Below are 21,303 nucleotides of genomic sequence, written 5' to 3'. Positions count from 1 at the left end.
CAAACATAACAGGACAAACATAATAAAGACCATCCAGAATATATGGATTCTTTTGAATATTTGGATGAAAATTTTTTGTAGTACACAACTGCCTGAAGCCTAGAATCCATGGACATCACCAAATGCTGTGTTTCCTTACTTGCTCTGTCGGGCCTTTATTGCAGCTGAATCCAGTTGCTGTTTGTTTGTGGGTCTCTATGAATTCATTTTTGTATTTGATAATTGAAACGCTGTTCTAATGGGTTGGGATGAGATGGTCATTGAACAATCTGCATCGGGAAGCTCTTGGTAGCTTCTGCAGTTTGCTTTGGGTCAAGACATTTGGTTGAATCTGATCAGAGCACACACAGCACCATATTGTAAACCCTCTGCACTTCCATCCATCAAGGCATCTTTAGACTGTAGACTTTGATGATGATAAGCATACGTCCACAAGGGTCGAGGTGTGCCTCAACTTAGTTAGACGATGTGACGTTGACCATTTAGTTGTCTTCTGGGGTTTTTTGGGCCTTTTTGTTATTGCTGAGCTGGTCAGTTCATTCAATACATTTAAGTTTTTCTTTTAGGTTTGATGAAGTGTTAAGCAATGAAGTGTTAATGAAAAGGATCAGAACACAATGCAAAAATAAAGGCAGAGCCCTGTTAATTTGATTTTGTGTTCTGTTTTGGTACCATTTTTTAATAAATTTGTTTGATTTGCCTTCTAAGAGGAGCATTCAGTTTAGGTAAATGAGGACCATTTTATATTGATGCCAAGATTTTTACATTAGCAGGAATGTCACACAACATGATTGTAAAAGCAGAGTTATGCTTATCTGACAATGAAATAAAAATATTTTTAGGAGCCACTAAAGTAATCGTGCAGGACTATATAACACTTTTATTAAACCCAATGAATTAAAGCTGAACGTCTGCAGCTCAGTCACACTCTTATCATTTGGTTTAATTCCATTGTGGTGGTGTACAGAGGCAAAACCACAAAACTTTTCATTGTTCAAAACCTTTTGGACCTGACTATTTGCACACGGGCGTCCTCAAACCAACCTTCTGTTTGACAGGTTTGGCCAATGCCTGCTTTGCCTCCCGGGCTTTCTTGATGTCCTCAGGTGTGAGCTTGGCTACAACAGTGTTGTGGCGAGACCTGCTCTGGAAGTAGTACCGGTGGAGGGCCGAGGTGTTGTGAAGGAAGCGAGCACCCTGCCCAGGCCAGCCTGCGCCGCCTCCTGCCATTCCTGATTTAGGAGATACCCCTAATGCAGAGAGAAGAAAAAAAAAATACAATACTTAAGGGCCAATAACTGGCTGAAATATACACGCCACGTGGTATGGAGGCCTTAAGGATGCTATTTTCTTTTTTTAAAATGTGTATTTGTTAAACTTAAAAAGACCAGTACCTAAATAAATGGTTTCTTTATATTTGTTGAGGCAAACATTCTGGATAAAAAGGAGCAATGCTGGAAACCAAACAATACCATTTCTATATTCTTACCGTAAACCTCTGTTAGTGCATCCAATATTCGATAAACACTCAGTAATACCTGTGTGCATCTGTGCTGCAGGTCCCGTTTCTGTTTGGCTGTGCTCCCCTTCAGCAGGGGGGAAATGGGACCCCACAGCCCATTTGGCTGCTTCTTCAGGGTCCATATTCTCCCAGCCCTCCGCATCCGGAAACACATCCTCCTGTACTGACTGCTGCTGCTGCACAAACACACACACACACACAAAAAGAAATTGCTGAGTGAACTATTGTAGTGCCGGTTTAGGGAGCAGTGTAATCCAAGTTTTTGTAGCTATAATTTGCAGATTGTGGGTTTGCAGCCCTCTCTCATTTAAAAGAGCATCAGTAAGTGACTGAAGTCATTATTTACAGGTAACAAGACAAAAAATATACAATGACATGTCAAGTTTTAGCCTGTCAGATGAAATGTTGTATAGGTTAGAACTTTTGCTTATAATCAGGTTCAGGTTAGGTTAAGAGTTTGGCACTTTTATCTACCCCTTCAGAAGTAAAAGGTTTGGGAATACAGAAATGTCAGTGAACAGTCTCACAAAAATGTGAGTACCTATATGTCTGCCTCTTCCGCTACACACAGATTGAAGCAGGCAGCAACCTTTAACTAAATGGGATTAAATCAGCTGTTTTCAAGACAAGCAAAGAACAGAGTGTTTTGTTTATTTGTTTTTTAATTATGACATTAATGGCTCCTTTTATGTATGACTTGTTTTGCATTTAGAGCTTATTTTTTACTTTCTGCTTATTTTTCAGTTAAATTCACCTGACTGCTGCCACCCATAAATGTGCCAACCAGTGCTTCTACCACATCCTGAGCAACTTTGACCCCTGCTCCCAGGGAAGAGTTGCAGGCCATTAATTGGAGCTGCTCGCTTTGAGTGGAGACCAGTGAAGAGCCCACTTTACCAGCTCCTCGCAGCACCTTCAGGACTTCTGACAGCATCACTTCAAACACAGAGGAGGGAGAGAGGAGGACTCAAGTTACAGGTTATGAGACGTTTGAGTGACAATACAGGAAAATGCCAGCATACAAAACAGCAAACACACACACCATACTCTAAAATTGATAATTTATAGAAAATGTAGACGTTTGAGACCTCAGATATAAATGTAAAAGAAATAGTTCTGGGCAAAAACTGCAAGATGATCATCACCCCGTTTAACCTTGAATATGCACACCTGCTCATTTTATAAGAGGGAGGTGTCACGTGTAGCCTCCTAAATGTAAGCCACACCACATATAGGCAAAGTATGTTTGCAAGAAATGTCAGAATTAAAGAAAACGACATATGCATCCAACTGGGAATGTCAACTAGCTATTAAGTTAGCTCCTGGTGTTATCCAGGTTGTGTAACTCGCAGACTAGCTAGCTAACGGTATCTAAATTAGACCCAAGTTAACAACAGGTATACGGAGAAGTGCTGAATGAAAACAAAATAATGTTCCCAAATTAAGTAACTCACTTTTTTCCTATCGCTATTTTTCCAGGTTTATCTCAGTGGCTGCCCACTTCCACGAGTGCAGAGTGGAATGATCTATTTTGCAACGAGTCGACACCCGGAAGTTAAAATTTGACTAACTTGACTGCGAACCAATCACAGGGTGAATAGGCGTGAAGAAAGACGGGAAGCGTATTCGTTTAACGAATGGTAGTGCAGAACGCCAGCCTATAGGAAGGTTGTATCTGAACAGTCTGTCCAATTACAAACCGTATTAGGCGGGACTGAGCGGAGCAGCTACCAATGAGAAGCAGGGGTGTCATGCGTGTAGTTATGGTTACCAAACCGGAGAATTGAATTAATACGCAGACGTTTTCTTTTCATTTATAAAATTCAGGTAAAGTTGAGAGATTTTGTTCAAAGTATTTGTCCTTTTGTCTGTTTGCACCTGCCTCACCATTATCTGCCATAATATACTGACCTTTTACACATATATGTATATACTTCTTCACTTTTTCAAATATCAACTTAAAGATGTTCAACACATTGTTTTTCACTTCTACTATTCTTTAGAATGAAACATATTTATTACTGTAACCAGACTGCATTTATTTAGACATCAGTCATTACTTTATGGTTGAATTTTGTCCTTCCGTGAGGCTGACATACAGTACTGCTATGGGGCAGTCAGGTCTCTTCATGCGTGTAAATGCAGAGAGAAGGTCTTTCTGCAGTGTGAATCATTTGGGGGGTTTTTCAGCTAGTTTTCATTTTGGTATTTATTTATGACAGAATTCCCATGGGCCTCATGATCCCTCTTGTGTCACCACTTTTATGTTTTTTTGTTATTTATTTATTTATTTTTTTCTTACAACCAGCATTTCTATTTTACACAGAAAAAAGGGAATCCAATGAAAAATCTGACGTTACATTATGGATATAGAAAATGTTCCTGCTGTAATTATGGGTGGTCTATTGATCAAGTGGAGCTGCTGTGACAGCTGTTATTAGGCTGACACTGAGAGTTATTGCACATTTTATGAAATTGCTGGGCAGTAAAACTTTATGCTCTGTATTAACTAGATCTGTATAATTAATAAAAATGATTAAAAGTTAAATGTTTTAACTATGGTCCTGATCCAGGCTGGTAAACAAAATTGCAGATCGTGAGAAATAGGTGTAGTGGATTATTGAAATATGTCCAAAAATAAATGACTATAAGCCAAAAAAAGACTGTACAATTCTAATGAGTTTGAAAGCCAATATTTGACATGATCACCTTTATTCTTCAACACAGTCTGAACAGAATGTCTTTAGTCTTCAGGAATAGTTCTCCAGGCTCCTTGAAGGACATTCAAAGCTCTTCTTTGGATGTTTCTGCACTTTGTTGGCATCACACGCTATATTATGCCTGTCAAACTGTATTATCTTTCATTTTTCATAGATTCAACTAAAACTAGTAGTGTTTTTTGCAGACTGCTTGTAATAAAGTATCTAAAGATATGATTTAAAATTGCTTATTTGCTAAATTGTCTGCTATGTCTAGACACAACACTGGTTAATCCCTTGAGTTTGGCACTTTTTTATGCTTAAATTACTCAGTGTTTACTATCTTAACAAAACAAAAACATCCCTAATCACTGCACAATAATACAATAAAAACTGTTACCACTGATTAACTTTAAATAACAAACAATTGGTTCTTTTTATAGATATGGATATTTTATGGATAGTTCTACTACCTGATGAGTTACAGTTTAAGTTACACGCTGGTATGTCACTGGATGCTGTCACATATATGATACTGGCATGATATGGTTCTACTGGTCCACCGAGACTGAGACCTAACCCATCACCCCAAACAGTTGTGGCTGATGGCTGACTCAACCTGAGTCTGGTTTTGCCAGAGTTTTCTCCTTGTTATAAATGGGAGTTTTTCCGTCCCACTGTTGCCAAGTACTTGTTGTTTGGTGCTATATAAATATAATTGAATTGAAAGTAATTGAATTAAGATAGAAAGGTCACTGAAAATTTATATAAAGCTGCTTTGAATAGACCTGTGATGCAACATTTCTGGCCCAATAGAACGACAGTGCCCCAATCCATAGGACCTGAAAAGTCTCTGAATGGTTTGATGAGTGTGAAAATCATGGAAATCATATGATACAGCCTGTGCAGTCACCAGATCTCAACTAAGCTGAACATTTATGAAAGATTTGATCCCGGGGGTAAACAGTACCATAAACCATATCATCAAAACACCAGTATGTCTTTAAACAGTGTTTTCCAATGTTTCCAAGTAGGTTACCAGATACTTGGCCCAACAAGCAGTATAGCACAGATTAAGTCAAAGCATAGTTGTTTTTTTGTTTTTGTTTTTTAACATTGATAGTGATGACATAAGCAAAAAAGATGCTGACATTTATGCACACATAAAGCTGCGGCATCTAGCCCTCTGCTGGACTGACACGGTGCTGCTGGAGGCTTTTACACAGCTGTTTCTGAAAAGCAAATGTGCAAAAGATACTGACCACTATAATACACAATCTATATTTATCAGAGACAGCATTTAATTATGTGTGTGCATTATGGGTGTGTGAGAGTATTTAAATATAGTAGTGAGTAACAGCCAGTGCTGCTGTGAGTTTTATTTACTTGGACACACCTACAGCTTTTGGAAGATAAAATGAAACTTTAATGATCCCTGTAACCAAACTGGGTCACTGCGGCACAAGACAGTGTTGGAAACTGGGTATAAAAATGGAAACAATTCAGTCAATTTGGCACAACATTGTTGATTTCAGCTTGCGGAACATGATTGTGAACAATGAGATGTGTCGGATAACAGCAGGAGGACTTCCACAATGGAAATTTTAAAAAAACAAATACAAACAAATTGTAGAAGATATGACAATATGCAAATGATTACCTAGCCAAAAAATAAAAAATGCTGATTTGGACATATTAAGTCACAGAAAGTATAGAAAAGGTGCAGAGTGCTCGTCACGGTGAACGCTGGTGTGGAATGAGTGGAAATGTGCCTATATGGATTTTCCCACCTGTCTTTGACACAGTGACCTTTTGATGTTGCGTTTTTACAGTGTGGTCCAGTGTAGAGAGCGTGGATGGAGCGGGGGGTGCAGGGGGCGGCAGAGGGAGGGAGCTGTGCATACGCCATATATGGGCACACCACCGACTCTGCATCGCTATTGGCTGCGGGTCTTATGCAGCTGCTTGTCAACAAGATGGCCTTCCTCATCTCGCCGTTTTGACACTGATTATTTTGGTATCCCCGAGAACATACCGTAAAAGCTTGTGTCACTTCTAAATAGATAGTGGTCGAGCGGCTGTTGATATTCCTAACAAGGCCTACAGTCAGCTAGACTGTGTCCAGAGAGCTGACAAGCACGCCATCCTCGTTGGCTGCCACTACTAAGACAAGGTTGATAAATAGAAAGTAGCTGCTGGCTAATGACGACGTTAGCCTGCGAGTGAGCTAGCTTAGCTACGTGGACACGGATAGTTAACTCGTGTCACCTGCATTTGACCAGACAGACTGGTTGGAGCGAAATTCAGCGAGGAGACACTTGTCATCGACAGCCTGTTGGTTAAGAAGGTTGTCTGCTTCAGTTAAAACCACTGAGGTAAGCCAGCTGCCAAAATACAACGCTCGGGGTCTTTTTGTAAAAAAAAAATCGTAGCTTGCTAGCAAGCGCTGTCATGTTATTATGCAGGTAAGTTGTGCTATTCAGCTAGCAACCTTGGTAGCTACTAACCGACCTGTTTGCTATGTGCGACTACTGATTAATAATCTATATGAAGTATTCAAGTCTGTAGAAGATTTTTTAGGTTACCCTCGACGTTAGGTTATGTTAATTATTAAAGTGTTGGAAACTTGGCCAATAAGGTGATGGGAATTTTTACGTTACTATGCCGCTGTGTAAGCTAACTGTTTGCTACTTGCTCAGCCAGCTACTGGATTCCCAAAGACATTGAGATGATAACGAGCATCAAATGATTACAATAATAACAACAACAAATAAGAGTATTTGTTTCTGGATGGTGTTTTGTGATGCCACACTTGTTGGTTGAGAGTGTGGAGAGGTTGGCAGTATTTCAGCTAGTTTTCGGAGTTGTTTGGTTACCTTAAACACAACTAGGAAAGGTAAGGGATAACCTGCAGGCCTCCGAGAGCGAAGACTAAATACTCCGTGGCACAAATATCTAGATGTATGCACTGCGATAGAAAATAAAATAAACTTCTCTTTCGTATAATGTTGTTTGTTTATAAGCCCATATGAAGAAGTCTAAAGGAAATCTGTTTTTGTGACTGTAGCTTAATACTCTATTTTAAAAAGTCAATCTTACACGGAGTTCAGTTTGATGTGATTTTGTTTGCGAGTGTTTGATTTGCCCTCCTCCTTTCAGATGTTCAGTTGGATAACACTGTTGACACAGTGGCCTTTGTGATTGAATCAAAACTTGCATCACAGTCTAATTTGTGATGTTTCAGCACAAACGTGCAGACACACACAGACGCAGTGAGTCCTGCAGTCTACTCAGCCACACTCCCCAGGTGTCCAGACAGAAAGCCTGCTCTCACGTAATGTTCCTGGGCAGACTGCTGGAGCAGTGCGCTCTGCCCTATTGTTGTGTTGACAGTTTGCAGCAAAGCTGGCCTGCTGGCTGCTCGTCTGTTGCATTGTCTTCATGCAGGGAGGGAGATTGAGCTAAGGCTTTTTGGCATGCTTGGGTCCCATCATTCGTCAGCTTTTGCCCGTCTGGCTGAAATGCTGTGAAAAAGAGAGCGGGAGAGCTGGAGGGTGGTTGGAAGGAGTTTGAGTTACTCTCACTCAGTGTTATTCAGGCTGACTTCTTTGCAAAGATGGCTTTAGACCAGGAGCTGACAGTCTTAAAGGGAAAAACAGCAACAGCATCTTAAGTTAAATGCTTTGGTTCAGCATCTGCTAATCCGCCTCGTTAAACCTTAAATTAGAGTTTACAGGGATGTAGTACACTGTGTGTTCAGAACTGTGCTCACCTGGTGAGAGTGAAACTGCTCTTCATTTGTATAGGGAAATGAGTCCCTCCAGCAGAAATGGAGTTTTGATGTAAAAGGTCAAACCTTCAAATTTGTTCTAACAGCAGGATTTTGCGAGCAAATAAATACCTTTTTATATGTGTTGTGTGGAGCTATATTGTGTAAAACACTTGCTTTTGCAGTTGTGTAGTTGACATTTCTTCAGTAGGCTTCAGTAGCACCATCATTGCATGAGATGGGGCAGTAGCTCATATTGTCCATGTCATACGTGGTGTTTGCATCTAGGCTGTGGAGTTCGGTGTGTACTTTCTACATGCGCTAAGTCATTATTGTTGTTTTTATTCTTTTTTGTTTATTTGGCAGTTTGTGTATGTAAACGCACAGTTAAATAAATTGGTGGTATCAGTCGCTACATTTGTTGGGACAGGTTTGGAGGGATTAGTTTGTTACAGGATGCGTAAAACCAAGCTTTTATTCGCAGCAACTGGCTCTAATGAATAGGGAATAACTTTCAATTGCTGGTCAGTCTAGTACAAAATATTATAACTGAAAGAGAAATTAATCTCCAGCTTTGTCTAGGCCTTGATGTATAAAAACAAAACAGGAGTACACCTTCTCTCACACATACTCTTTATGTGCAGACCTCAAGTATACACAAGTCCACGCATATACATTTGTTTGTTTGTTTGTTTTGAGCAAACTGATTTTAAGATTAATTTTTAATCATCATATTTATCACTGTTAGTTTTTACAAACATGGCTAAATAAACCAACATACAACTTGCTATTCACAAAGTTCATTACAAATATTACAAATAACATATTGTGAATTTAGGTTTATTAGACAGCTGCTGCTGCTGCTTCTTATTCTTGTGGTGGTGATAATTATTGAGGATGGCTTGTAGTGAGTGCTATAAATAGCTGCAGCAGTATATATTGGTGTGCTTTTCTTGTATAAACTGATGTGCTTTTGCCTCTCATTAGTAGTGTGGCAAAAAGACTACTTTTAAAGCTAAAAATAGGTGTATAGCACAGCCAATAACATTTGAGATTTATACATTTTTACATCTTGATCCACAGCATAACAGAATAAATGTGTAAGTTCTTTTCTTTGTGCATACTCATAGTTGAGTTGTGAATCAATTTTTATGAGTGTTCTGCATTGTACTGCAGTGCACTGTAATGTGGCTTAATAACACAAATGTAGACTCAGAAGGGCAATAATCATGGGGCATGATCATTTGAGGATGTTGAAATACGATGCAGTGTGTCATTTGCAGTTTGTGTCACAATTGTTACACCCCTGGAATAGTTAAGATGACAGGTTAACTTCAGAGTTTCATAATTGACTAAATCACCGTCATAACGAAATGAATCACCTTCATATCTCTATGATGTCTCCTTAAAGGAAGAGTTAAACTGGTCAAACAACTAATGCGTTGTCATTTAAATGTATACTTATTTAGCATACACAGACTGGAAATTGCTGTTCACCTGGGCTGTCTGGTTGCATTCGTGTTCTGATGTACTATTAGTCAGTCATCTGACAACAGATGCAAGGAGTTATGCAATATCAGTGGAGCTGCCTGTTAAGCTTTATGGAAACGGAGAATACAGTGAGTGAATACAGAGAGCAGGAAGTAAAAGAATAGACTTGCTAAAACCCAGAGGAGCAACCTGGCTGAGTCCCACTGCTTGCCAGATTTTCATAGAACTGAGCAGTTTTGTTCTTTGCCAGTGCCAACACATCCACGAATAGAGAAAGAGGGTTTTCTCCAACCTTCTTTTAATTCTGTTTTTTGTTAGTTTCCTTATAGGTAGGAAAGTACAAGGAAAATACAAAAATAAAAATGTGACTGTTTTTTGTTTTTGTTGGTTGTGTGTGGGGTTTTTTGTATTTAAAAAATGTTTTTAGATTTTTATTTTTTATTTGCCATTTTTATATTTACAGGAATGTAGGTGTTATAAAGTCTGGTCTGCAGTTTAAAGTGGCTGATGTGTTGCGTGTGAGAGACTTCATAATAGATTGCTGCTGTGGGCAGGCATTCTCTCTTCTGACCCCTCTTTTTTTGCCTTCCGTTAGGTTTTGAAGGTTGGTTTGTTTGCGTTGGGATTGGGGGGGGGGAATTGGTTAAAAGGGGGGCCAGGATTAAAGGCTTTTATCGGCCTTTTTTAGGGGTTGTTGGGGGGGGGCGGGAAAAGGGGTTGGTTGGTTTTTTTTTTTTTTTTTTTTTTATATTCCTCACAACAGTATAATCTCAGCTCTTAGCCGTGTTGTTGCTGTGTGATTATAGAGGAAGCGTTTGAATTGGTTCACCACACTGTGTGGGTGGTGTTTGGTTTTTGCACCTCTCTGAGCTATATTCCATTAGTCCAAATGTACAAAGCACCACCCATCCAGTGTGTCAGACGAGAGGCACAACCAACGAAAATGGAAAGCAGGGTTTGGTAAAAAACAGTCATACAGTAAACAGGTCTTCAATTAGCTGTGTTATCAGCCAAGGTAGGTTTGAGAACTGCCAACCACTCTAGTTTATGTGATCCATTAAAACACACCCTGTATGAACTTACATGGCCATTTCTCCTTAGCAGTTGGGATTACAATACATAGATGATCACCAGCTTTTGCACAGTGCCAACTTGTTCTATCTGGGAATATTTATTATGGCCTGTAGTAGAATAATGTCCCCTGTCACCCTTTTCTAAGAATGGGTGGAGGAAATTGCAAGAAACATTAATCATAACTGAATGAAAAAGGGTGGATGCAACCTCAGGAGAACAGTGTATGACGTAGATGAACTTCAGCACCAAACGGGTACTGTAGCAGTCAATCAAAAGTTAAACACGAAGTTAATTACAGATAAACAAAACTGCTTTTTGTGAAAACCTCACTGGAGTGAGATCTGAGCAGACACGCCACACAAGAAGCAAGAGAGTGCTCAGTTGTTGATATCATTTATAGTATGACAACTAGACATGTCAACATGGTGTTCAACACAGCGAGCAGTTGTTACTGCTGTTGTCTCATCGTGCCATGGCTGTAAAAACTTCTCATGCAGTGTAGGGCTGTCACAAACGATTATTTTGATAGTCAACTAGTCGCAGATTATTTTTGCGATTAGTCGACTAATCAGATCCTGCGTCCATTGGGCGTAAAACGTACAGCTTATTGCGTCTGCTCTTATATATCGTTATTACTCTTAAATCCTACTTATTCTTGCGTCTTTTTGGATCTTACAAAGCTTCAAACGTCGTTGACGATTTTAATAGTCGACGTAATCATGACTAGTCGACTAATCGTGGCAGCCCTAATGCAGTGCTTTAGAGTCTTCACATAATTTATATAGGGGTCAGGATGTCCCCGTCAACATAGTCTGACAGTCGTTTTTAACAAAATATTGCCATGAACGAATCAAACATGATTCAAACTACATTTAAGCTGGGGTGGGTGGTCAGTTTTTACATCTGTATTTCTGTGGTTACAGTCAGGTCTGCTTTAACAGTTTAAACATATTGCTTACGACTGACAGATGAGGTGTAATTATTCAAGCTTTTCTCAGATGTCATGGACACTTTCAGGTTAGCAGTGTGCCAAACACTTGTTCTTTAAGTGTGCCGGCACGTTCCTGGCAGTCCATACAGCTGGCATAGCTGCTGATGCAAAGCATGCTGGGTGGACTAAAGGCTTTCCCTCTTAGCCTGCAGCATACGCTCCTTGGCAGGGAGAAAAGGGTGAGGACAGGGAAAAGGACTACAACAGTTTCACTACTAACCCGCCTTCTCTGCTGTTTGCTAAAAATAGATCCATCATATGCCTGCATGCTCCTCCCTGTTTTGCCTTCTATTAAGCCCTCTTTGAAGCCTGGAGATGCAGAGGGAGCGGGGGAGAGAGAGGAGCGTCCATTTGGCTCTTTTGTGTTCTGTCTTTCATCCCTTTCATCTGCAGGCCACAGACCCCAAACCTGAAATGGAATCCCTTTAATTCGATTTTAGAGGCTCCAAAGCAAGTGAGATGATCTTGGTGCACAGTAGCAAATGTAACCGCTTAATCAGGTTTGGCCAGAGTAGGAGGCAGACCAGTTGTGATTAGTCCAACAGCAGTAGGATGATTGTTCTGTTCTCACCCGTTTAGCGGCGCTGAATGTGAACTCTGTGAATACTTCACAGCAGCTGTTGAGGACAGCCCTAGTTGGCCATTGATTATCTGACTTGATCTCAGCACTGATGAACACTGGCGAACTGCAGTTTAACTTTTTCTCTTCTTCTTTCCTCTTCTACTTCCTTTTCCCTCTATCCTGTTGTTGTAGGTTGTATGCCCAGCGCCCATCAGGTTGGCTCTAGGACAGGGAGCCGACAATGAGAGCTCCGGGTGTTTGCTGGCCAGTGTAGATGCCGATATGCCACGGTGGTCCGCATCCTGATGGACCGAGACACCTTCTCCCACATCCGGCTGTGGTGCCCACGCCCCTTTGGCACCTACTCCCAGAACAAAGCTAGGAATCCAGGCTCAGGGGGGAGTGGTGGAGGTAGTGGTGGTGTGGCAGGGTCCCCCTCCCTCTGCAAGTCTGAGCCCTCTTCAGGTGCCAGAAATGAAGATGTAGGGATGATAGTGGGGGTGCAGGAGCAGAATGGAGAAGAGGAGGGTGTGGGTTCAGAGAACACTCCACCTGAACCTGAGCTTGACTCCAGCTCCCTCACACAGAACCAAGCCACTCAACCTCCTTCAGCCCCTCCTACACCACCCTCCTCTGGGTCCCAGATGGAAGATGGCCGTGTTTTGTTAGACACCTGGTATGTTATTAAGCCAGGTAATACCAAGGAGAAGATTGCCTTCTTTGTTGCGCACCAGTTCAGTGGAGCTGGACAGCCTAGACCCAGTGCAATGAAGGTAAGGAGGTGAAACCGTAAAGAAGTATTGTATTTATTTATTTTGTAGTTATATAATTGTTTTTGTAAGATATTTTAGTTAGAATTGAGACAAAGAGCTAAAAAAAAATTTATTTTTATTTTTTAAAAACAGGTCAAAGGTAACTGGGCGACTGACTGCAGTAAAGCCAAAAGGCGGAGGCGATGTTCATCCTATGACCCTCCAACACGCTCCCAAGCTTCAGAGTCACTTCTCAGCAATGACCCCTCCCTTACACCTCCCAGCCCTGATGAACCACAGCTGGGAGGGGTGAATGAAACGGACCTGCTTTCAGTTGCAGAGATGGTTGCCTTGGTTGAGCAGAGGACTGCCATGGCCCTTCAAGGGATTGTGGGTGTTCATGGTAACCAACACCACCACCAGCCCTCTATTACCACACAGAGCCCGGGCCTTACCCACCACCAGCACACTCTCCTGCGGGGCACAGTGTCAGACCCCTCTCCTATGGTTTTTGTGTCAGACAGTTCCAGTGGTCAACCCTCCAAAGAGGTCCAGAAGTCGTCGTCTCCCATCCAGACAGACCAGCAGCTTGAGGAGCAGCAGCAGGAGTCATTCAGGGTTGCCCAGGCCATTGCGCACTTTGAGTCCCAGAACCTGGAGAATCAGCTTCATCTGGGCCCTGGTTCTGGAATAGAGTCCTGTAATCAAGACAGGGGAAGGGAGTGTAGGAGAGGAGGTGAGTCTGGTACGGTAACACCTCCTCCACCCCCCAGCCACAGTCATGGTGAGGTTAGGATAGCTTTCAGAGTGTCAAATCTGGACCCACGGTCTCAACTGGAGCCAGCTGGCAGGTCCCGCTGTATGTTTATGAGCTGTGGTGGTGGGAGTAATCAGGCAGCAGCCAGGGCCAAAGAGAAAATTACCTGTGACCTATACCAGCTTGTCAGTCCCTCATCAAGAGACCCTAGTAGTCTGCTGCTTGCTGCCACAACTGCTACCCCGAAACCAGATGGAGACCTCCATCACCCTGACAGGCCGGCCTGTGGCAGCCCAGACCCAACCCAGGAGCTCTCTTCTGGGGAGAAGAAGGCTGTAGGTGTAGGAAGGGAGCGAGTGACTGGTTTCCATGTGGAGGTGGTGGTGACAGGTGCTGTGGATCAGTGTGTGTTTTATGGCAAGGACAGTACAGAGAATGTGCAGGAGGAGACTGTATGTTTTGCTATGCCTAATGGGGGAGGGGGCAGTGGGGGTGTTGGAAACTCTACTGATCCCTCATGTGACGATCCCCCTCCTGGACAGCTCTTTTTCCTTCAGCCCCCTCGGGCTGAGGAGGAGGATGTAAAAGGAACGGGTCCTGTCAGTGGGTCAGGAATGTGCTCTTTGGACTGCGCCAACAACAACAGTCCTGGGGCAGGGGTGGCAGTGGGCTCAGGGGAGCGGGCGACCCGACCAGACTCTCCTAGCGTTGGAGAAGACTGTTCAGACCCTTCACTGTGTCGCCTCTACCGTCACGTTTCCCATGACTTCCTGGAGATCCGCTTTCAGATTCAGCGACTCCTTGAACCTCGACAGTACATGCTACTGCTCCCTGACCACATCATGGTCAACATCTTCAGCTACCTGCCAACGCGCTCGCTGGCAGCCCTTAAGTGCACCTGCCACTACTTCAAGGTATTGATTGAGACATATGGGGTGCGGGCTGTGGATTCACGGTGGAATCAAGACCCTCTCTATAGAGATGACCCCTGCAAGCAGTGTAAGCGACAATATGAGCGCGGGGATGTTTCTTTGTGCCGTTGGCACCCCAAACCTTACCACCATGACCTGCCTTATGGACGTTCCTACTGGATGTGCTGCCGGCGTACAGATAAGGACACGCCAGGCTGCCGTGTTGGACTCCATGATAACAACTGGGTCCAGCAGCCTGCTGATGGCTCTCAACCCATCCGCACCAAGCGGGAAGACAGAAGGGAGGAAGCTAGGTAGAGAAGAAAGGGCACACCTCACATATACCAACTCTCATCTCATTCTGTGCACCTCCTTCTTTCCCACTCTCATCTGATCAGAGGACAAACAGGAACAGAGAGGATCAGCACTCCAGGACTGTTTTGTTTTTCTTTGCTGCAGCACTCCTTCCTCATACCTGCCCTCAGTACGAGGTATTTCAGTGGTAAAGAAGGAAGAGAGGTGTGTCACTCTCCTTGCCTTGTTTGTTTTTGTTTTTTGAAGCCCTCCAGAATCCCTCTCTCCCCCACTGTGCTCCAGAGTGGTCACTTTGAAAAGTTTCCATACCAGGGTTGGGTCCCCTACTGCTGCTGTTATTCAACCCTTTTTCTGCCTCTTAATCATTCGGGTTCTTGTCTAACTCTGCACATGGTTGTTAGGTAATACATGTGAAAACTTTGCAGTGTATTTGATTGAGATTAGCATTAATAAAGTGACGCATAAAAATGTAATGCCCTAGAGCCTGCTTATTATTATTATTATTATTATTATTATTATTATTATTCCCAGAACTTGTTCTATGTTTCTGTGTCGTATCACAAACTTCCATGTTTGCTGTACAATGGTGCTTCAAGGAATGAGCTGTACCGAGTCCAACAGATGTAAAACTTTTCAGTGGTGGAATGTTCAGCATTAATATAGAAATGTGATTGTATAAAGCAAACTTGATTTTTTTTTTTTTCTTTTCCGTTGTACAAGGTTGCCATTTGTACCTGTCCTGCACCATGCATTTCTATTTTCTGAATGTGCTGTAATGTTGTACACGTCGATCAGTCCCCTGATAATGCTGCTGAAATCATTGCCTGTGTCACTGATGTTAATTCTGAAATAGCCATTGGTTAATTACAGGCACAGTCTCTGCACACTGGCTGAGACTGAGATTTTGGGGCCGTGTCATAGTTTCAGATTGGACCCTAACCTTGCTGACCAGCCATAAAGAGGAGCCACTGAGAACTTTCTGGTTTACAGAGAATCATGGGAGATGAACCTGATTAAGTTCAGGGGGATTGAATTGGGGGGGGGAGAAACTTGATGTCACTTTGGAAAGGCCTGATGTCACTTTGTATGGTTTGATTGACTTGGTTGTTTGCCGTTTTTTTTGTTTTTATTTTTTTGTTTTCTTTTGCTGTTTTGTGTGTGTGTGTGTGTGTGTGTGTGTCTCCGATTGTTTGCTGTTGTATTTGCTTTTATTTTGAGGACTGAGTTCTCCCTGTACCAGTCTGTCACCCTACTCAACCTGCAAAGATTTATTTTTAAGTATTCTATGTTTGTTTTAACCCCTAGCTCTCTTCCTTTCTTCCACCCCCTCCGTCCTCCGATCTGGCAGAGGGCAGTGTTTGCCAAAGCTGTCATTCATGCTTTGAAGTGGGTTAAACCAACTACCACACGCCGCAGAAACTCTCTACACCAGCTTCCAGCCTTAAAAGCCCCCCTACCTCTTACCCACCCTGCAGGAGACTGAGGCATCAGATACCTCACAGATGATCAAGAGTATTGGGAGTCGCACAGGACCCTGTAAGTGGCTAGATTTCAGATGCTCAACAGGCTTCATTCAGCTCTTCTGGATCCACCCAAAACTCTTAGAGTGGGAGTGTAAGATGAACAGTGCCTGGTGACTGCTCTGACTCTCCATTCTTAGGGAGGGGAAACAAAAAGCCTCCGCCTTTCTCTCTCTTGCTTTTACACTCCCAGACCCCCCCCCCTCCCCCTCCCCACAAGCTGACAGACTGGACATTAAAGAACTGATGTGATGAATGATGCTGAAACTCTGCATGGAGATGGGAAGGTGGTTGGATAGTTATGGGAGACCTCTGTGGGTTTCAGATGTGTACAATGCTCATGGGAAATATCTGCTTAAATAAAAACAGAAGTGATGATTAAAACTGGAAATCTGAATCACTACCTGGTTTGTGTGGTGTCTCAACAGCCAAGTTACGATTACAAGTCAATCTGTGTCCCTGCCTATTTATGGAGTAATATTAGAGCCGACTCGATTATTGGACACAATACAAACCACCTTTTTCCTTCCCTTGAAACTGCTTTTAACGGAAAAACGGGAATGAAGATGGGCACAGTATGAGCACACATGTTGGGTGGTATAAAGCAACTCCAAACTTTCCACTGATTTTTTTTTTTTTTTTTTTTTTTTGAGACTGTTTTAGAGGTTAGAAAAATCTTTAGGCTTTATTGAGTTAACTTCTATTAGAATTCAATCTTCACACCTTTCGAGATCGACCTGTGATTGAATCACGATGTAACCGTATACAGTAATGGCATTTTAACCTGATAAAGCATTTTTCAGACTGTGCATTACATATGCTTTTTAAAACTGGACAAAAGTAGAGAAGGACCATGCTGTGTCAGAATGCAGCATGGTTGTATATTTGCACGTGCGCCTACTTTGAACTACTTCAAAATAAAGAAAATAGCTTAAGTGCAGTGACCAGAGTTTGCCAACAGATGGCAACACTTGTATTTATTTCTTGACATTTAAAAATCCACCTTCATTAAGCAACATAAGGACTCTGTCATGCATAGTATCCCCACATGAAAACTGCTACAGCCATCATGATGAGAGCGTTGACGTCCACTGCGTTCTTCCACACTGGGTCCTCACTGATGTCGGGCATCTGCACCGGTTCCTCAGGTTCTTCTTCGTCATTGGTCGGGGAGGAACTGCCACCCTGGCCAAAGAACCGTTTGATAAGTTGGCAGATCCCAGACTGCTCTTCCTCTTCAGCCACTGAAAGGGAGAAATAGTTTGTAAGCTGCTTTAGCGAGTGTTTGTTCTGCTTTTCTCCATCACTGCGATTTCACTTTGTTTCTTACCTGCGTCGCTTTTATTCTCCCTCATCCTCCTGCTGGCCTCTCTCCTGGCCCTCCTCCCTTTTTCCTCTTGCTCCCAGTCCAGATCTTTTCTCTCCTCTTTGGAATGACGAAGGCTGAACACCAGACGATGAAGCTGGAAGGCATGTTTTTGTCATAAGCATTTGATAAATAAGGCCTTATTTTGGCCCTCAGTGAATCAGTCCTGTGTAAATCACTTACATGCTGGTCATCTATTGGCTCGCTGCAGCAACTCACCAGCAACACAAGCGCTGAGGTACAGAAGAAGAGGATAATGGCAAAGTGGAGGTAATGGATCCCACACACCAGGTAAGGGCAGCTGGAGGGGAAAATACAGCTGCCGGTACCAAACCAGAACTCAAGCAACATCCGACACAAACCCATCAGCAGACCACAAATCAGGCCCCAGAAGGCCCCCTGCAAGTGGAGGAAGATGAGTGTTATGTCATATAACTGTGACTACACCTGGTGTTTCATCGCTGTAATGTTGGCAGACGATGTCTCACCGTTTCATTGACCCTCTTAACAAACACAGCCAGGAGGAAGACGGCGGCGATAGGGGGAGCCAGATAGCTGGAGACGGACTGGATGTAATCAAACAGCTGACCGCTCTGTGCCGCCTGCACCACTGGGATCCAGCAGATACTGACAGCTACAATACACAGAACCCAGACTCTAAAGACCAGAGAAAATATGAGAGTTTGGTAAATCAGTCCATATCAGTTCAGTTTTATAAACCTCTGCTGTTTATATTACTTTCCTAGGAAAGGAAATGAAGAACTTCTCGTATGACGTCTTCAGCAAAGTGTAATTCTTTAAAACTCTACTGCTTGTTATTTAACAAAAGTTTCTGACATGCGCATTATTACAGTGTTAGATGTTCATATTAAACATGTTGTCACCTCTTGGCCAGGACTCCCTTGAAAAAGAGGTTTTTAATCTCAATGGGACTTTTCCTGGTAAAATAAAGGTTAATAATAATAAACATGGCCATAGTTTCAAATAATAAGGTCAGTGTGTGTGCAACAAGTTCTTTTTGGTTATTTCTCTACTCCTAGTTCATTTTGACGAGCAAAGTAAGAGCAGATATTCTTAAAACGATCATCTCAGGGACGCTGCTCTGGCTCCAAACCTTCAATTTACGAGGGGCTGCTAATCAGTAGCAAGTTAGCCTACACGGAGCTAGGGTTAGGGTGATGAACACAAGGGCCGTCCAGTATAAGATAAATACGATTATGTTAACTGTGGCTAATGCAGGGTTACTCAAGCAGAGTCCAAGAAAAGGACCTCTCTTTGGTTATGCTGGTTTTCTGTAACATTGAGTGTTACAGAAAGCATGCTGCACTGTACCTGCCTACGACGATGAGCTCACGCTCAGTGGCCTGTGGTCTGATACGGGTCCAGATGTCCATGGTGAACAAAGTGCTGCTGCTGTTAAAGATGGAGGCCAAAGAGGACATGAGAGCAGCCAGCATCACAGCCAGCATCAGACCGCGCAAACCTGGACAAAAGCGTGACAGGAAGCAGAGCAGGGGTCATGTAAGGCAAAAATAACCTTTTTTTTTTTTTTAAAATGTAGCCAATAATTGTGTCCTTACCATCCGGCATTATTGATATCACCAGTTTAGGATAAGCTATATTGGAGCAGCCCACCTCAGTCCCACAAATGTTCTTGCAGAGTTCAGGGACCACACAGCCAACCTCATCTATAAAAACACACACACACAACGTTCAGACACATCACCTGCCTACAGCAAGTCAAGCTTACAAGCGAGAGTTCAAAAAGCTTAATGGAATTATGGTCTTGGATTTGAGATGAGTCACTTTTGACGATTCGGTCTCAAAAGAGCCAGGCAGGTTCATAAGGATGCAGTGTGCACCTGCCACTATACTAGTGTAGCCCACAGACCTGGGTAGAGAATCCTGCTGATCATGCCGGGGAACACCATGAGGAACATGGGCAGCAGTTTGAGGTAGCCGCACATGATGCAGCCGGCCTTCACGTCTGTGATGCTGCGAGCTGCGAGGCACCGCTGTACAATCACCTGGAGAAAGACACAGACTAACGATATGTGCCTAAAGGTTCAGACATTTGCTTTAAAGTAGCAACTGTTAATGCAGTAATTCTGCATCTTATGGGCCTTATTAGTGTAACACAGCATGTGAGGATGCTTTACTGGGGGGCAAATGAAATACTGGTTTGCTAATGTGTTTTTCTTTCATCCTTCACCAGCTAGACTATTTTTCTGTATTGTTGCACTCCATTGGTTCCTCCTCCTCCTCCTCCTCCTTGAGGACAGGCGCCCTTGTACCAGGTTATCAGCTTGACTTCAGTGTATCGTAAAGACAGTTACAGCAGTGTATGTGCGCTGCAGCTGGCTCCACAGTGTAGCGATTTACACATTCGACTAACAAGCGAAAGATTCTGGGTGGAGACATGAATCCCTTTGGGGTAATGCCAGGAAGGGAATAAGACTGTGAATAAAAGAGTAGGTTCAAAGTAGGTTCTTCTGTGAGCTGCAGTAAGCCTCTCTGAGTCAGCGGTAGTGTCCGCTGACTGCATAAACAGAGAAGTTGAGAGAAAGGCTACAAAGTTTGTCTTTAACTATTGATTTTTAAGAACTAAATTACTAATACTGGTAAAGCGTGCCATTTAAAGTTGTAACTCTGACAACATATGTTGCTGTATTTCACCTTTTATGGTAGTTGAAGCTGTTAGAAACTGGCTGAACTCCCTGGCTAATACCAGCTCCCCAAACCAAAGTGCTTCCACTGATATAAAAGTCACCTGATCTGTACACCAGTACCAGATGCCCCCTATTGGAATCCCAATCAGCACCCCGGGCCAGGGCAGGTCCCCTGCAGCTGGGTCTCTCAGCAGGTTGAAGGCGTCCGCTCTGGGGGTGTAGCAGTGGGGGGAGATGTTGTAGCGGTGGGGTTCCAGGGAGGTGAAATTAAGCGGCGTGGCGGAGCTGTATTTATTAAGCAGAGCGCTGTAGCCCCCGACTTTAGCAAATGCTAGAGGTGAGAAGGAGAAAGCGTGAGGATAATTTGTGCTAGGACCCCTCCCTCTAAGGCTGATGATGCTTAAAACACACTCAATTTCCCAAAATCTCAAACAGGACTCTTGCTTGTGTGTGTAAGCGTGTTGTGTTTTTACTGCGCAATAGTCCAGAACTCTCTTGTTGTGTCAAACTGATATCCTAACTGAAGACATGAGTCAGCTGCTGAAGCAGCACTAACTGCTCAGAGGATTAGTTAATATTCTACACCAGTACTAGACTGTGATTTCAAGACGTTTTTGTAAAGAATGGTTGTAGAGTCAGCGAAAGGTGTGGTGGGGTTGCATGTCTGCACTGTCAGCACACTGTACACCTCTACTGTAATGAAGTCAATGATTGCAGACCCTGGTTAACGTCTTTCCTGTTGTTGTAAAACTGCTGGGGACCCAGGTGTGACCCGCGTGTTGTGTCGTGCTGCAAAGATTGGACTCACAGAAGCCGGTGAGGACAAAGGCCCCAGCAATGATGACAAAAGTCTGAACTGTGTCGGTGTACATCAGCGCAGCCAGCCCACCTGGTAAGACACACAC

The 21,303-nt window shown here is 43.0% G+C and overlaps 3 protein-coding genes across 4 annotated transcripts in view; 1 reads left to right on the top strand and 2 right to left on the bottom strand.

The window, feature by feature from the left end:
- coq8b (coenzyme Q8B) overlaps positions 1 to 3,125 on the bottom strand; it is a 19,784-nt gene extending 16,659 nt beyond the window's left edge. Inside the window, exons 1-4 of the mRNA XM_005751724.1 lie at positions 2,977 to 3,125; positions 2,277 to 2,458; positions 1,539 to 1,698; positions 1,041 to 1,250 (exon numbers count right to left, since the gene is read on the bottom strand). Coding sequence (XP_005751781.1) covers positions 1,041 to 1,250; positions 1,539 to 1,698; positions 2,277 to 2,458; position 2,977 — 553 coding nt within the window. The 5' untranslated portion in view covers positions 2,978 to 3,125. The remainder of the gene's footprint in view (positions 1 to 1,040; positions 1,251 to 1,538; positions 1,699 to 2,276; positions 2,459 to 2,976) is intronic.
- A 3,014-nt stretch (positions 3,126 to 6,139) lies between these two features.
- fbxo46 (F-box protein 46) lies at positions 6,140 to 16,008 on the top strand. Its single transcript, XM_005751716.1, has 3 exons — positions 6,140 to 6,596; positions 12,301 to 12,881; positions 13,014 to 16,008. Exons 2-3 carry the CDS (start codon positions 12,414 to 12,416, stop codon positions 14,844 to 14,846), a joined length of 2,301 nt encoding a protein of 766 aa, XP_005751773.1. The 5' UTR covers positions 6,140 to 6,596; positions 12,301 to 12,413; the 3' UTR covers positions 14,847 to 16,008.
- A 1,331-nt stretch (positions 16,009 to 17,339) lies between these two features.
- The window catches only part of slc5a2 (solute carrier family 5 member 2), a 10,667-nt gene continuing 6,703 nt past the window's right edge, over positions 17,340 to 21,303 (bottom strand). Inside the window, exons 6-14 of one of the 2 annotated variants that reach the window (XM_013915557.1) lie at positions 21,207 to 21,287; positions 20,500 to 20,729; positions 19,621 to 19,756; positions 19,310 to 19,417; positions 19,062 to 19,212; positions 18,218 to 18,386; positions 17,913 to 18,128; positions 17,682 to 17,826; positions 17,340 to 17,598 (exon numbers count right to left, since the gene is read on the bottom strand). In XM_013915557.1, the coding sequence (XP_013771011.1) occupies positions 17,393 to 17,598; positions 17,682 to 17,826; positions 17,913 to 18,128; positions 18,218 to 18,386; positions 19,062 to 19,212; positions 19,310 to 19,417; positions 19,621 to 19,756; positions 20,500 to 20,729; positions 21,207 to 21,287 (1,442 nt within the window). In that variant the 3' untranslated portion in view covers positions 17,340 to 17,392. Of the gene's footprint in view, positions 17,608 to 17,681; positions 17,827 to 17,912; positions 18,129 to 18,217; positions 18,387 to 19,061; positions 19,213 to 19,309; positions 19,418 to 19,620; positions 19,757 to 20,499; positions 20,730 to 21,206; positions 21,288 to 21,303 lie in introns of both variants that reach the window. The other variant, XM_005751715.2, reaches the window with a different exon arrangement.

This window comes from Pundamilia nyererei, unplaced genomic scaffold (assembly GCF_000239375.1).
Source record: "Pundamilia nyererei isolate P.nyererei 1_Seehausen unplaced genomic scaffold, PunNye1.0 scaffold00323, whole genome shotgun sequence".
NCBI lineage: Eukaryota > Metazoa > Chordata > Actinopteri > Cichliformes > Cichlidae > Pundamilia > Pundamilia nyererei.
This window is presented reverse-complemented; position numbering and strand designations above follow the sequence as displayed.

Excerpts from the sequence above, each read along its gene's own strand:
- fbxo46 (XM_005751716.1), top strand. The coding sequence starts at position 12,414 with ATGGACCGAGACACCTTCTCCCACATCCGGCTGTGGTGCCCACGCCCC. Across the intron at positions 12,882-13,013 it reads CTAGACCCAGTGCAATGAAG|GTCAAAGGTAACTGGGCGAC; the intron begins GTAAGGAGGTGA and ends TTTTAAAAACAG.